The 15,993-nt window shown below is 55.4% G+C and overlaps 1 protein-coding gene across 1 annotated transcript; it reads left to right on the plus strand.

Annotated features, from left to right (window-relative positions):
- The first annotated feature begins 6,519 nt into the window (after positions 1 to 6,519).
- On the plus strand, positions 6,520 to 14,254 carry ALPI (alkaline phosphatase, intestinal). Its single transcript, XM_082466199.1, has 11 exons — positions 6,520 to 6,642; positions 6,723 to 6,839; positions 6,952 to 7,067; positions 7,261 to 7,435; positions 7,514 to 7,686; positions 7,930 to 8,064; positions 8,156 to 8,228; positions 8,335 to 8,469; positions 8,553 to 8,744; positions 8,968 to 9,084; positions 9,187 to 14,254. Exons 1-11 carry the CDS (start codon positions 6,576 to 6,578, stop codon positions 9,474 to 9,476), a joined length of 1,590 nt encoding a protein of 529 aa, XP_082322325.1. The 5' UTR covers positions 6,520 to 6,575; the 3' UTR covers positions 9,477 to 14,254.
- The last annotated feature ends 1,739 nt before the right edge of the window (positions 14,255 to 15,993 follow it).

A 15,993-nucleotide genomic window follows, 5' to 3' on the forward strand; every position in this document is an offset into this window, starting at 1 on the left:
CTTATATACCAGGCAGAGGAAGCATTTCCCAATGAGACATATGTCTATCCCCACAGTACAATCAGGAAAAGGAGAAGTAGCCATCTTACATAAAGCTCATTCAGATACACCACTTTTATATAAACTTTCATCTCCCAAACAAGTCCACATTATTTACCCCAAGTAGAAAAATTTTAAAGGCTAGAAGAAAAAAATTAACACTTGAGATACCTGACCAGCAATCACTTGGGGCAACAGTTAGGCCAATTAATCAAGTCCAAGATTGACAAAAGGGGTCCCTTGGCTCGACCCCCCCCTCACTGGGGACCCCAAAGCCTTTTTTATGAGAATGGATAAAATAGCAGGGTGGCAGGGCTAAAAAGGAAGGTTTCTGGGGCTCCTTGCAAAACAGAGACGTTAATGGAGTCCTAACGGAGGCTAAGGTTTAGGGTATAAGAGTTGATGGAATTGAGATGTGCTCTACTGGATGCCTTCTTTCGTGATTTGCATCTTTCACTCAACACTGTTGGTGAGAAGCAGTGAATCTGTTGCATGCAGCAAAAGTCTCATCATTTCCATTGCTGTCTAGTATTCCATGTATGACAATGCTGTAATTTTTTCCTTTTTTCTGCTGATGCTATTTCCAACTTTTGGCTGCTTATTAAATGGTGCTGCTTTAAACGTGTTGGCACATACCTCCTGGGGCACGTGTGCCACGGATTCTCCGGGACATTTACCCAGAGTAGAACTACCTCCATCATGGGACAGGCATGTCCTAATGTCACTGGAGAAGGCTTGTGTCTGCAGTGGACTCAGCTCCTTTTCCTCCTCTTCTTCTCCAAGGCTCGCAGGGTTGGGCTTTTTGGTCTTTATCAGCCTGGGGTCTGTGATACCACCATGTGGTTTATGCTGCATCACTTGAACGCCTTTCCAATGTCTCCCTGTATGAGAAACCTGTCCAGTAGGGGGTGGAAAGGCAGCTAAGTAAGGCAGAGGCAGATGGGAGAGTGGCTGACAGAGCAGTGACAGCTGCAGAAGAGGGATTGGGGGAGGGGCTTTCTGAGGGGCCCTGTACGGAGGGAGCCAGCACGGAGGGCAGGGACCAAGGAGAGGGCAGATTCTGAGGGCCAAAGTACGGTGCTACACAATGTGCCAAAGTGCCTCTGCCACCTTTCTCTGCCAGCGACGCCCGACCTGCCTCTGCCCCAGCTCCGCCTCCTCCAGTGCCACCCCCTCCAGCAGCATCCTGGAGGCCGACCTCCTCAGCCCAGCATCCCCTCCTCTCTTTACACCCTCTTCTAGCCCCTGAAGCACAGCCCAGCACCAATCCTGCGACCTCGTCTTGGGACTTACATCCAGACTTCTCTTCCGCCCAGATCCCACGGGAACCCACTTACCAGCTTGACTTCCTGCTCCTCTCCCAAGGGCGCCAGACACTCTGGTCAGGGGAGGCCCCTGGGCCCCAGCCTGTAAGGTCCACACTCTTCCTACTGACCAGCCCCGGGGACCTCAATTCTTCCCCGGGACAGTGTCCAGGAGCACGAGTGGGCTGAGGCGTCCCGCACCCTCCTAGACAGGAGGCCCCGTACTGGTTGGGTCTGCGGGGGCTCATCTGGGCCTCCAGGATGCTTTACATGCGGTCGCTGCTCAAGAGACTTTAAACCGAATCAAGTTGTCTCCTTTAAAGAACAAGCAGCCACCGAGCTTCTGATTTTTGTCTCTGAGACCCTCTCTGGCCAGCCTCTCTCAGCCCCATCAGAGCCTCTGAGACCTCAGCCCCTCCTCCTGACCTGTTTCCAAGGCCGGTATCATGAGTTCCTCTACTAACAGGTGCCTTCTGGGGCCTTCCTTTTAGCTTCGCCACCTCCCGCCAACCCCAAATGCCAAAACTAGTGCTGACCCTTCTGCAGGTGGAGAGATTCCCAGCATGAGGGCGAGCATGATCCCTGGGGTCCCCAGATGAACCCCGATATGCGCCCTCCAGCTCTGCTGAGTCCAGAACACATCTCTGCAGACATTTCCCCCGTGTGACCCTTGGGTGCCCTGGGGTTCATGCTGTCTCTGGTTCCTTCCACAGACCCCCCCAGGACTGGCCCTTCCCGAGGCTGTTCTCCAGTCACTCCCATCTGCCCCTCGGGAAGTGCAGAGCCAGGTTCTAAAGCACACAAACCATAGCCACAAAGAAAGGCAGCTTCCCCCTCCCCCAATGCCAGTGCCTTCACCTTCCATGTGACCTCTGAGAACTCTGGGCGGCTGACTTCCACAGGACTCCAAAGGAGCCTGTGACCCTGGGGCCGCGACCTTACTGCTCTCAGCTGAGCGCTCCTTTCTGAGCCATCAATCGCTCCGGGGCTGTGGTGCACCTAATTGCTATGTGAGCAATGCTGGCCTCCCTGTGACCAACTTTCCTGACTGCCCTCGCCTCGGGCATGCTGGGAGGAGGGATGGGTGGCCCTGCCTCCTCTCCCGGCCTCAGAACTGCATGGGCAGGCCTGTCCAGAGGGGAAGACCTCATCAGGAATCCTAGGCCAGCCAGGCGCTGCCAGTCTGGCTGGACTAGGCTGAGATGACGTCCCCCAGCCCCAGGGCTCACCACGTGCCCTCCCACCTCCCTGCCAGATGCCCAGTTGGCCTCAGGAGGCTCGACACCTCCCTGATTCCATGTGGCCCCCAAGGAAAAGAGGGCAAAATAAAACTTGTGTTGGCTTCCCGCATCCCAGCACGAGTGGGGACGTTCATACCAGTTCTACAGGACTGGTGGGAGGCGGCACTGAGAGCTGGGGACGAGGGCCCAGGGAGCACTTGCCCCTAGAGAGGGAGGCCTCCATTTCCCCAAAGTGCTGGGGGGGGAGGTGTGGCCTACTGATGATCAACAGCCTTTCTGTTGCCAGCTGCTGCCCTGCTCTCCCCTGAGTGAGGACTGTCACTACATCTCCAGGGGACATCGTGAGACTGGGAGGGCAGGAGGCAGGCAGAAGGCATCCCGCACGGCTCGGCTGGTGCTGCAGTGGGCTCAGCGTCACACACCCCCACCGCCCGCTGCCAGCACTGCCTGCAGGGGGCGCCGTGCTGGGGGCTGGGACCCAGCCCAGAGAGCCGAGGGTGGTAAGTGGGGACAGCGGCGGAGGGCGCTGGGGCTCTAGATGGGGCCCCACAAGACAAGGCCTTCCTTCCTAGAGAACAGAGAGACCAGGACAAACATCCCCCAGAGAGCAGGCTCCGTGCAGCTGGCCATGCCCCGGCCCGAGGTACCCGTAACCCCGGAGTGCAGGACTGGAGGTTTCATCTCCTACTCCAGAGCAGAAAGCTCTGCTGCCTGCTGCCTTGTCATCCCTGGGCCCCAGGGGACAGCGTGGAAGAGCATCTCATCACAGGTGACTCGGGCCCAGAGGAGGGAGGCAGGGTGCCCTGGTGGGAACGTGGACAAACATCCTTCGTTTACTGCAAGAGACGCGGGGTTTGTATTTGGTCTCCGGTCCTGCCCAGGCACAGGACAAAATGTACAAGAAACCAAGAGGGGTCAAGGCTGATGATCACTTAATCTCATCATAAGAAAAGCATTAAAGGAAACTTTATACTCCACACCTATTAGCGTGGCTGAAATTAAAAACAGTGACAACACCAAATGACGGTGTGAATGCAGAGAAACTGGATCCCTCATACATTGCTGGTGGGAATGCAAAGTGGTGAAACCACTCTGCGAAACAGCCAAACCTGGAATCAGCCCAGAGGTCCTTGCACATGAGAATGGTTAAACACGCTGCGGGGGCCACTCACCCCGGACACTGCTCAGCGGCACAAAGGAGTCAACAGCTGATCCTTGCTCGGGTGAATCTCCAGGGAATTAGGCTGAGTGAAAAAGGCCAGTCCCAAAGATTGCATGATTCCACTCATGTAACTTATTTGAAATGACAAAATTTTAGAAATACGGGACAGGGATTAGGGACAGAGGGTGGGGTGGCTATAAAGGAGCAGGTGGGGTTGGAGCTGTTCAGTACCTTGACTGTGGTGGTGTTTACATGAACCCACGCATGTGATAAGATGGTACAGAACCTACACAATCACAAAGGTGCACATGTAAAATGGGGGAATCTGAATAGAAATGTGAAAATCTGTGCATTATAACATTGGAGAAGATTGGACGAAGCATACAAGGGATCTCTATTATTTCTTACAACCACAAGTGAATCTACAGTTATGTCAAAAATTCAAATTAAAAAAGGGGACTGGGAATTCACTGGACTAAAGATTAATCTTGGAGTAACAAAACTTTAACCTATGGCCTGGTCAAAGGAACTGATTCATTAATTAAGGGCCTGCCCAGGAGTTAGTCTCTCCTGACCTGTAGCCAAGAATTTTCCGAGCACAAGACTATGCAGGGGACAGAGGCAGCTATGGGGGCAACTCGCAGAGGCCAGGAAGGATGCCCCTTAACCTGGCATGTCCTCTGAGAGCTAGAGTTTCACCTGGGTCAGCGTGGTGAGCGGGTGGAAGAGCAGGTCAAGGGAGGAGGAGAGGGCTTCCCTGGTGGCGCAGTGGTTAAGAATCCGCCTGCCAACACAGGGGACACGGGTTCGAGCCCTGGTCCGGGAAGATCCCACATGCCACGGAGCAGCTAAACCCGTGCGCCACAGCTACTGAGCCCGCGTGCCACAACTACTGAAGCCTGCTCGCCTAGAGCCTGTGCTCCGCGATGAGAAGCCCGCGCACCGCAACAAAGAGTAGCCACCACTCGCCGCAACTAGAGAAAGCCCGCGCGCAGCAACGAAGACCCAACGCAGCCAAAAATAAGTAAATCAAATAAATAAATTAAAAAAATAAAAAGGAGGAGGAGCCCAGAAGCTCTGCCTGAGGGGAGGGCACACTGGGGAGTGGTGCTGGGCAGGGGGATGCTGGGGGCCAGGGTACTTTGACTCGGGGGGTGAGGTGGCCGCGTGGCGAGGGCCTACCGTGGTCCGCTGGAGTGGGTGGGGCTGGGAGGTACACGTTGTTTTCTTTGAAAAAAATTTCTTAATTGTGGTAAAAGACACGACATAAAAGTTCCCATCTTGACCACTTCTAAGTGTCCAGGTCAGTAGTGTTCATCTGTTCACATTGTTGGCCACAGGTCTCCAGAACTCTGTCATCTTGCAAACCTGAAAGTCTGTATCCATTACACAAGTCCCCAGTCCCCATCCTCCCAGCTCCTGGCAGCCACCATCCAACTTTCTATTTCTATGCATCTGACAACTTGAGATACCTAGTGAAGTAGAATCGCACAGTGTTTGTCTTTTGGGGACTGGCTTATTTCACTGAGCATCATGTCCTCAAGGTTCATCCATGTTGTAGCAGGTGTCAGACCTTCCTTCCTTTTTAAGGCCGAATAATATTCCATTGTATAGCTATATCACGCTTTCTTCATCCATTCATCTGCTGGTGGACGCTTGAGTTGCTTGCACCTCTTGGCGATTGTGAATACTGCTGCTACAAACGTGGGTGACCAATACCTTTTCTAGATCCTGCTTTCAGTTCTCTGGGATACATACCCAGAAGTGGGATTGCTGGATTGCAGGAATGTTTTGAACCCAACCTGGGGCAACTGAAACCTCTTAGCTCCTTATCAGAAGCTACACCTGTGAATGTGCCTTGCCTGTGGGGAGAACAGACCCACCCCTGGCTTCCATACCTGTCCAAGGGAGTAGAGGTCAACTTCAGGTACAGGGCACTGGTCCCACCCCTGCCAGCCCTTTACAGACACATTCCACACACATTCCACACACACACACACACACACACACACACACACACACACACACACACACACACACGATAACGCTGGCCCAGCCCAGCCCTCAGTAATTGGAGACACACACAAGGCCCCCACTCTGCTGTCACCCAGCCCCACCCTTTTCCACAGCAGGAGATCCTTAGGCCCAGGCTCCAGGGCCCCTCCTCTCCCGCCACCAGCCCCGTGCCCGCCCCACCTGCCCAGGCCAAGACTGGTGAGACGCTGAGTGGATGGCAGGGCAGCCAGACCACCGCACGTGTCTCTGTGCCTCACGGCATCAGGAAGGCAAACCCCAGCCCCTGGCCTTGGCTGTGTGCTTCCAACCGCATCTCCCTCAGCACCCAGAGCCAAACCAGGCCATGCTGACTTTCAGAAACTACTGAACACATGAGGTGAATGAAGGAGAGATGGTTCTCCCACAGGACTTGGTGAGCAGAGAGATGGGAGTGGCCCCCATCAGGACCTTGCAGATGTTCCTCAGGCAAAGGGCCTCTGCCCCCTAATCCCCACCCCACCCTGAAGAGCCAGCTGGGGACCATCCTGTGAGCGAAGGACCTGCTTCCTTCAGGACCCCTGTGCACTCAGCCACACCCCGCCACTTCCCTCTGGCAACATGGCTTAAAGTCATAGGTCAGGAGCAGGGGCAGGGGCAGGGTGTGGCCACCTCGGGCACTGGGAGGGACACAGAGCCTTTTACAGCAGGGACAAAGTCCTCCCCTGATTTAAGCCCTGACAGCCTGTACTGCAGCTGATACCCTGGTGTCCCAGCCTTGCCCGAGAGCCACGTCCCCAGGGTCCCCGCCTTGCCGCCCTCCGCCATCGCACAGGCATGCAGGGGGCCTGGGTGCTGCTGCTGCTAGGCCTGCAGCTACGGCTGTCCCTCGGCTTCACCCCAGGTAATGAGGCGCCTCCCAGCCGCCCCCCCGACACCGGGGGCTCCCCAAGGCTGACCTGAGTCCACTCTCCCCTTGGCCAGTTGAAGAGAAAGACCCAGCCTTCTGGAACCGCCAGGCAGCCCAGGCCCTGGATGTTGCTAAGAAGCTGCAACCCATCCAGACGGCTGCCAAGAATCTCATTCTCTTCCTGGGGGACGGTGAGTGTGCTAGGCCTGTCCGTCCCGCCGCCCTGCAGCCCTGAAACCCTGGGCTGCCGGCAGACACAGGGTGGCCCTGGGGACTCAGGCCTGACACAGGGTGTACCTACAGGGATGGGGGTGCCCACGGTGACAGCCACTCGGATCCTAAAGGGGCAGATGAATGGCAGACCGGGAGCTGAGACGCCCCTGGCCATGGACCAATTCCCGTACCTGGCTCTGTCCAAGGTAAGGGCTGAGTGGCCTCAGGGTGCTCTACACCAGAGGGGTGGGTGTGGGGCTAGGGAGCATGGCAGGAGGGAAGGTCCCAGGAGGGCTGGGGCTGAGGTAGGGCCCGGGTGCAGTGAGCATGGGCCCCAGGGCCTGGGTCAGGATCTGGGTGTACACCCACAAGCAGAGCTGAAAGCATCTCTGCCCCCAGACATACAACGTGGACAGACAGGTGCCAGACAGCGCAGGCACGGCCACTGCCTACCTGTGCGGGGTCAAGGCCAACATGAAGACCATTGGTGTAAGTGCAGCTGCCCGCTACAACGAGTGCAGCACGGTACGTGGCAATGAGGTCATGTCTGTGATGAACCGGGCCAAGAAAGCAGGTAGGCTTGGGGCCAGCTTTGCCGGTAGGGACAGGCTCAGAGACCTCAGTGGCCCATCCTGACCTCTGCCACCCCCAGGGAAGTCCGTGGGAGTGGTGACCACTACGAGGGTGCAGCATGCCTCGCCAGCTGGTACCTATGCACACACGGTGAACCGTAACTGGTATTCGGACACGGACATGCCCGCCCAGGCGAAGAAGGAGGGCTGCCAGGACATCGCCACGCAGCTCATCTACAACATGGACATTGACGTGAGACGTGAGGGGCAAGGGGCGGGGCGGGGGGTGGGTCCCACACCCGCCGCAATCCCAGGCCCCCCACGGCCCTGGGACCTGGCAGGGTCTCCATGGCTTTGGGGCGTGGGGCGCAGTGTAGAAGTTACATGGGGCGACAAGCCATTCCCACGGACCTGGCTGGGACGCTAGGGGCTGTCTGAGGACGGAGCAAGGGGCCAGCCCGGCTCTGAACCCACCTGCCCTAATCCCTGGCCCCAGGTGATCCTGGGTGGAGGCCGAAAGTACATGTTTCCTGAGGGGACCCCAGACCCTGAGTACCCAGGCGATGCCAGTCAGAACGGAACCCGGAAGGACAGGAAGAACCTGGTGCAGGAGTGGCAGGCCAAGTACCAGGTGACGGGGGCTCGTGGGTGCAGCGGGTGCAGCAGGGCAGGGGCTGCAGGGTGTCGGGCTATGGGCTAAGGCCTGGTCCTGCCCCTCCCAGGGCACCCAGTACGTGTGGAACCGCACGGCGCTCATTCAGGCATCTAAGGACCCCAGTGTAACACACCTCATGGGTAATGACCCCACCCACCCCACTGTCCTCCCCCCGGGATGGGATGGGTGCCATTGGTCCTCCTTGCTCCCTAACTTGCCGGTCACTACTGGTCCCCTTTCCCACAGGCCTCTTTGAGCCAGCAGACATGAAGTATGAGGCCCAGCGAGACCACACCAAGGACCCATCCCTGCAGGAGATGACAGAGGCAGCCCTGCGTGTGCTGAGCAGGAACCCCCGTGGCTTCTACCTCTTCGTGGAGGGTGAGTGGCAGCCCCTTGATGAGCAGAGGAAGGAAGGGGGCAGTCGGGGCAGATGTGGCGTCTTATACGTGACCTTCGTGCAGGAGGCCGCATTGACCACGGTCACCATGAAGGCGTAGCTTATAGGGCGCTGACCGAGGCGGTCATGTTCGACAATGCCATTGCCGCGGCCAGCCAGCTCACTAGGGAAGCGGACACGCTGATCCTCGTCACCGCCGACCACTCCCATGTCTTCTCTTTTGGCGGCTACACGCTGCGTGGAAGCTCCGTTTTCGGTAAGCCCAGGGAGAGGCGCAGGCGCTTCTTCCGAAGTTACACGGCAGAAATTGCTCTGAGCCAGTTTCCTCATCTGCCAAGTGGGGCAGTAACAGCAACTGCCCTGCACGGCTCTGGTGAGGAGTAAGCCAGTGAACAGGCAAGAAGTGCCCGGGCGCAGCACACAGGAGGCGCACGGAGGGCTGGGGTCAGTGTGGTCACCGGGTCCCCTCCTCCCTGCAGGGCTGGGTTTTGGCAAGGCCACTGACGGCAAGTCCTACACCTCCATCCTCTATGGCAATGGCCCGGGGTACGCGCTTGGCGGAGCCTCAAGGCCCGACGTCAACGACAGCGAAAGCAGTGAGTGCAGAGGGGGCTGCGTTGGGGGCGGGACCCCGGCCGGGAACTCACGGGAGGGGGAGCCCGACCCCCGCCCGCCCTGAACTCCCGCCCTCCGGTCAGGTGACCCCGCGTACCGGCAGCAGGCGGCCGTGCCCCTGGGGAGCGAGACCCACGGCGGCGAGGACGTGGCGGTGTTCGCGCGCGGCCCGCAGGCGCACCTGGTGCACGGCGTGCAGGAGCAGAGCTTCGTGGCGCACGTCATGGCCTTCGCCGCCTGCCTGGAGCCCTACGCCACCGACTGCCACCTGCAGCCCCCCTGCGACGCCGCGCACCGGGCCGCCTGCCCGCCCTCGCTGGCGCTGCTGGTCGGGGCCCTGCTGCCGCTGCTGCTGGCGCCCGGCCCGCGATGACCCGCACCCGCCCCGGGCCTCGGGGGCTCCTGCTCCCGCGCCAAGAGCCCCTAGCCCAGGCCCCACCCGAGCTGCCACCTCGGAGTCCCCACCCCCGCGTCCCCCACCCGGCCCTCCGCCAGACCTTCACCTCCCAGCGATAAGGAGTCTCGGCCCCCCGCCCTTCATGGGCCCGGACCACCCTGGAGGCTGAGGCCCTGATTTTCCTGTGACACCCATAGTCCTCCTCCCTGCCCCCAACCTCAGTGGCCTAAGATTCTGTGCTGTGCAGCCCGGGACCCCAGGAAAGGCGGGGGCTTGGACCACGTAGTCTCCGCCCAGCACCCATAGCCCTGCCTGCGGACCAGCAGGCACTCTCCCAGAGCTGCCCCTAGGCCCGCCTAGAACCCACGCCTCGCCTTTCCTGGAGACCCGAGGACTTAGGGGCCCCTGCGGAGGCGTGGCTTCCTGTCCTCCTGGAACCCACCCTGTAGGCACCTTGCTGGCCAAGGAGGCTGCTGGGACCAGGACAGCCAGGGGGCCCTCGACACAAACTCCTCAGCTGCCCCTCCTGGGAACCCAGCGGTACCATTAGAGAGGAGACGGCGACCCAGAAAGGAGGCTTGTCCCACGTCACTCAGCTACCGTGCTGGTGGGCCCCCCGGTGCCCATTCCAGGCTGGGAGAGCCAAGGAGCAGCGGGGGAGCTGTGGGTTCCAGGAGGGACAAAGCAATTGTCAAATAAACTGTTATACAGTGTGATGCCAGGAGTGATATGTTCTAGGCAGAAAAGTCCTTATCAAGTGGGGGCAGAGTGTGTGTCCGCGTGAGGGGTGCGGGGTGATTCACATCAGGAGTCAGGGAGGGGCTGCCTGAGGAGCTGACAGCTGAACAAGGACCAAAGGAAGTGAGCGCTGGAGCGATGCAGAAGGACAGCGGTGCAGGGGCCCTCAGGCAGCCGCGGCAGGCGCGGGTGAGGCCAGTAGCAGGATCACAGTTGGAGGGAGTGGGGCAGGTAAAGAAGGTAGAAGCTGAGGGACCAGGAGGGATGGGGGCGGGGTGCAGAGGGGGAGGAGTCTGAACTTTATCCAGAGTGTGGGATGTGATTGGAAGGCTTTGAGCAGGGGCATAACAGGACCTGACTCTTAGAAAATATCCTGCTGGGTATAAAAAAAGAAAAAAAAGAAAATATCCTGCTGGCTACTGAGGGGAGAAGAGTCTCTTCTGTTTCTTTTGTTGTTGTTGCGGGTTGTGAGGCAGAGGTGGGAGCTGGGAAACCAGAGAGAAGCGCAGACTCCTAACATTTCTGACCTCTGCCTGAAAACACTCCTGAGCATCCACTCCAGTATAACTACGCTGACTGAGTATCTAACCCACCCCAAAGGGAACATTTCAAAGAATTTTATAAAGGTGAAGACAGCCATATTTTCTGATAAATTTTATAAAATTACAAATTTCTTTGTACATTCACAAAGTTGGAAGAAAGCATTTTGCTCTCACTAGAAATGTTAATATGACAGTATGCTCCTCTATTTACTAAAATTTTGACTTAACACTGTAAAACATCGATTTGAAGGCCAGGCTCTCAGGGCAGTTTACTTCAACTCTGGGTTTTAGTGGCTGTCACAAAGCTATGGAGCTGAATGGCAGAAGGTTGTTTATGTTTCATAGATGGGTTCAAAACCCAAGGAGACTCTACATTTTCAAACTACAGGTTTAAAAACAGATTATTCTGGAATTAGTGATTATGGTTGCACAACTTTGGGTATTCGAAAAAACCAATGTATTGTACACTTTAAAAGGGTGAATTTTATGGTATGTAAATTAAACCTAAATTACAAACAGTTTCTGCTTCCAAGTTCTTAAAAAGTGTGCAGGTATGAGGGGTTTTATCAGTCAATTAGTGTTGGACACAAAGTCATGTGTCCATGGAAACATTCTCAAGCATCAGTTCTAACATATTTATCTTGAAGGGGCAGGTGCAGAGAAAGTGTGTTTATTTTTTTCGAGCTTTTTATTGGGTGCTTAAGACTGATAGCTGTTAATAAAAGAAATTTTCACATATGGAGGTATGGGGAAGTCCTTCTGGCTTATACATGAGTTAAGTTGAATTTTATGCTTTCTAGAACAGCCTGCCTGTGGCCTATCAAACATACATTGTACATCTACTTTAATTATTAAGAAAAGGACACATTGACCAGGCATAAAGAATGTCCAAGTTAAAAATAAAAATTAAATTCCCCCCTTCTTGAGATGCCAGTGTTGGTCCTCCTTCCATGATAAGACTCCCTTCCCAGGTGCCAAGGCCATACTGACTCTCTGTGTATGCGCTGATCTAGTTGTTTTGAAACCTTAAAGGAATGTATCCCTGACTTGTTTGATGTTCTTTGTTCTGACAAGATATAAAACTGTGCTGAAATCCATGCTTCTCTGGAACAGTTTCTCAGAGTAATCTGGAGGCTGTCTTCCAGGGTATAGTCCTCAGTTTGGCTCAGATAAAACTCTTTACAATTCCTATTATGGATTGTTTATTGATTATTTTGGTCAGCATGCTTGTCACCTGGAAAAATATCAGCACATTGGTCTTTAAGAAGGAAAGGAAGTTAGGAAGAAAGAGGGCAGGAGGACTGATGACAGCTCTCTTCAATACCTTGCCATAAACATGGCTCGTTCTGTGGGGTTGATCTGGAATGTTTTCATGGTCACACCCAATCTCATCACCAAGTATCTATCATAAAGCTTCTCCTCTACTCGGACAATCTTGGTTTTTGAAAGTTAACACCACTGATGGCTCCTACAGCATTTTATGTGCCCTCAAGGTTTCTAGTTCTTCCCTGCCATGGTTGACCATGGATGGGCCAGTGAGTGAGTTTTACAGGTTCTGCTGCCACTGCAGCTTTTATCATCTAATATCCTTTAAAATCAAATCCGTTCGGAGTAGCTGTTCCATCAATGGGTGCACTTACGTTGTTTTCTGCACATGACATTGTTTTTATTAAACAAAGTATGAAATGTTGGAAATATATCTTCCCTGCCATATCTTTCCTTTAGTGGCTCACACAGAAAAAAAAAGTGGTTTGTGTATTTGATTATCGGAATGGAATCCAGCAAATACCTTAAGCTGCGACGTGTAGAAACATCTGTACTTTCAGCCAACTAACTGTATAGCAAACCTCCCACACTGGGTAATTTGCTCTAACATTTTTTGTTTCAGTCTAGAGCAGTGTTTTCTCTACATGTTCCAAAGGTATTTGCCGGCAAAGAAATGCCTTTCAGTTTGTCAACAGATCATTTTCTGTTCATCGTTTCTGCCATTGTTACTGCAGCAGAAAGAATAAATGTTTGCCTGGTGGTAAGTGTTTTTGTCTTATGCTATCATGCAAGAAACTTTAAAAGAGCCTTCCAAATATTCATCATTGCTTAGGGAAATATCAAAAATCACGTCACTTTAAACATCACTGGGAAAAAACTGCGGGGTTTGTCTTCATGTTCTGAAAACTTAGTTGCTCACCAGGGGAGTTTCCTGCTGTTATTGACGAAGACCTCAAGGCGCCCAGAGCAAGCTTCTCCGGCGATGATGGATGTGAGGGTGCTTCAAACAGTTTGGTTTTGTTTAATGTTTTATATTTGGGGCTGACTTCTTGTCAGGTCTGTACCATGGGTGATGCGGAGCGTGTGTCAGGAGGGATGAAGTGTCACAGCTGCCACTTCTGTGGTTGCTCACCTGGTGTGGATTATGGGTGTTATTTGTAGTTTCTTTACAGGATTTTTTGGTAAGCCACTTGATTGGGAGGGTTCGTTTGTTAAAAACTAGATCATATAATCTATAAATCTACCTAACTAGACACTCTCAGTTCTATTAGGTCGCAATCCACCAGAAGTGAGCAAATGAGGAGGGGACGCTGTGTCAGCCCCCTGCCTGCAGGGCCCACATTCTCTTCCCCAGGACACCCGAGAACCATGCTGGAGGGTGGGTGCCTGGTCGAAACCGTTGTTGATGAAAAATTCATCAATAGTGATCTAAAGAAGAAATAGAGAATTTTTTTTGAGCCAACTGAGGATTATAACCCGGGAGAGGGTCTTTCAGAAACCTCTGGGGACTGTTCATACACATTTTTGAGATAAAGGATCGTATGTTAAACTCACACACTGGGGTTTTACACAAAGTTGACCTAAGATACATAGTCCAGACAAGCACATACAAAGTGAGCAACAGGTCACCATGACCCCTTACAGGGTTGGGAAAGAAATGTAATCTTGTACGGAGTTACATTGCCAGTGTCAGAAAAGATAAAAAACAACACCGATCTTCATGATAGAGCAGGCGTTCGCACCTTTGAGAAGGCCGGCTTCATGTATAATGCAGGTGCACGCTGCACGTTAGGGAGGGCCCAATATAGGCAGGGGGTGTGTTATGCTTAAAGTGCCTTCTCCTGCCCCAAAACATAAATTTTATTCCATCAGGATGAAGACAGCAGCACGGAGCTAGACATTAAATAGGAACCGTGCCGACTGCCCAGGGATGTGGCACAGCAGCCAATGAGAAAAAGCCTGGGAGACCCCAGCTCACACTAGGCCCTCTGGAAGGCCCAGCATCCCGTCACCCAACCCCCTGAGACTCCGACGGGAGGTCAGGCGTGCTTGGGGCCCGGACAGGACTCTTAGGCCAAATGACTCCCTGTGACCACAGGTGCATCACTCCCTGCAGAGCTCAGACTGGGCCCTGGGGGGCGCCCTAGGTTCAGTCCCAGCCAGACCTGCAGCCCCACCCACCCCCAGCTCCTGGAGCCCCTGTGACCCCCTATCTCATGCTGGGCACCAAGCCCAGCATGGCTCTGGTGGCTACACAGGATGCTTCATGATGGGTAAAAACAGGCGCGCTGCCTTGAAGCCTCTCCGGAGGCCTCCCATGGGATGCCAGATGTGCCCTCCTCCTGACCTTGGGGCTGACATTACCATCTGAGGCTGTTACCCACCCCCTGCTTCCAGAAACGGGTCTCCCCACCTGCTCAGCATCTGCATGACAGGCTCTTGCCCCTTCGGGGATGCTCCCCCAGTCCCACCTCCAGTGGGGGGGTGGGGGGGGGCCCAGAGACCTGCAGGAAGCTGTGTGGTGTTTTAAATTGCACCCTCTGATCTAAGGTGGCCCCAGGGCCTGCTTGCTCCAGCTGAACAGAGCTTTAGGGCTCTTCGCTCTGGACACACACACCAAGCCACAGCCCAGGGTCCCCTGATCTGACCCTGCCGCCAGGGATGCCAAGCCTGCACCGACGTGCTTGGCTCTGTGCCTGGGGACCAGTTGTGTGTCTCTGGAGCTGCCCCTCAGGGAGGAAACAGCCGCCCCGCTGTCCCAGATGGTGAGGCCGCCGTCCTCCCTCAATGTGGGGGTGTCCAGGTCCCGTGCCCTGTTCTGGCCCTTTCTTTGCTCACCAGACTTGCAAGTTCCTCATTATCAGCCAGCAGGGCACCCCCTCCTCTCCCAGCCTGGCCTGGGCTCCTCAGGTGAGAGGGAACTAGCCGCCTGCAGACCTCTCCACGCAGACCTCTGTCAGCAGTGCCCACGATGCTTTGGTCTCGCAGAAAGGTAAGAGGGTTTTTTATGATCATTTATGCAAAGTAGACAAGGAGAGATGCAGCTTCACAGCACCATGTGACAGCAGCTGGGGGAATCTGAGCTGCCTGAGCCCAGTGAATCAGCCTGAGCCGCTGCCAGAGGCTCCCAGGTCCAGGCGCAGCTGAGGTCGCGGGAGCAGGTGCCGCCTTTTTCCCCTCTGTCCCGATGAGCTCATGCTGGACAGCAGCCTGGCTGGCGGGGGCCCTCAAAGGGCTGGAGCTGAGGGATGAACGGTGCATGCCCTGCAGGGGGCGCCTCCCACCCTGTGCGGTAAAGCAGGCTGGGCAGGGAGGAGGAGGTGGCACCCGCAGGCCTGGATGGGGCGGGCCCTTGTTTAGGACAGCAGACCACAAGGCAGAGGGCGAACTCAGCCAGAGACACGGGGCAAAATGAGGGACACCCCCATACCGGTGGGAGGGACCATGGCCAGTGGAACCTGTGGGACGGCAGCTCAAAGGTGGGCTGTAAACAAGTGAGGGCTGAGAACCCCACCCGGGCCAACAAGGAGCCCCCAGATGAGCCGTAAGGCATGTCCCGTGAACAGCACTGGGGACAAAGGCTAGTGTCGGGCCCGGGGGGGAGACTGTCTGCAGGGTCGGGAGCCTGGGGTCCCCTTTGACCTCACGGGGCAGGGATCCCACCAGGACACCAGGGCTGGAGCCCAGCTCACATGAGGGCTCTGAAGGAAAGGCCAGGCCAGGGTGCAACTAGCTTTCCCCAAAGGCAAGGGGGACTCGGGACATGGGATCCCAGCGCCTGGCGGTTTGTGAGGCGAGGACGGTGGCCCTGTGGCTGCTGCAGGGGACAGCTCTCCTGCTCAGCCTCAGGGTCAAGTACACACTGTTGAGGTCCCGCTCAGCAACCTACCGTCCAAATTTGGGATCTCCTCCAGGAAAAGGGAGGCTATAGAGCAAGGACTTCTTTG

The sequence above is a fragment of the Balaenoptera physalus genome (genome assembly GCF_965194825.1).
Source record: "Balaenoptera physalus genome assembly, chromosome: 6".
Classification (NCBI taxonomy): Eukaryota; Metazoa; Chordata; class Mammalia; order Artiodactyla; family Balaenopteridae; genus Balaenoptera; species Balaenoptera physalus.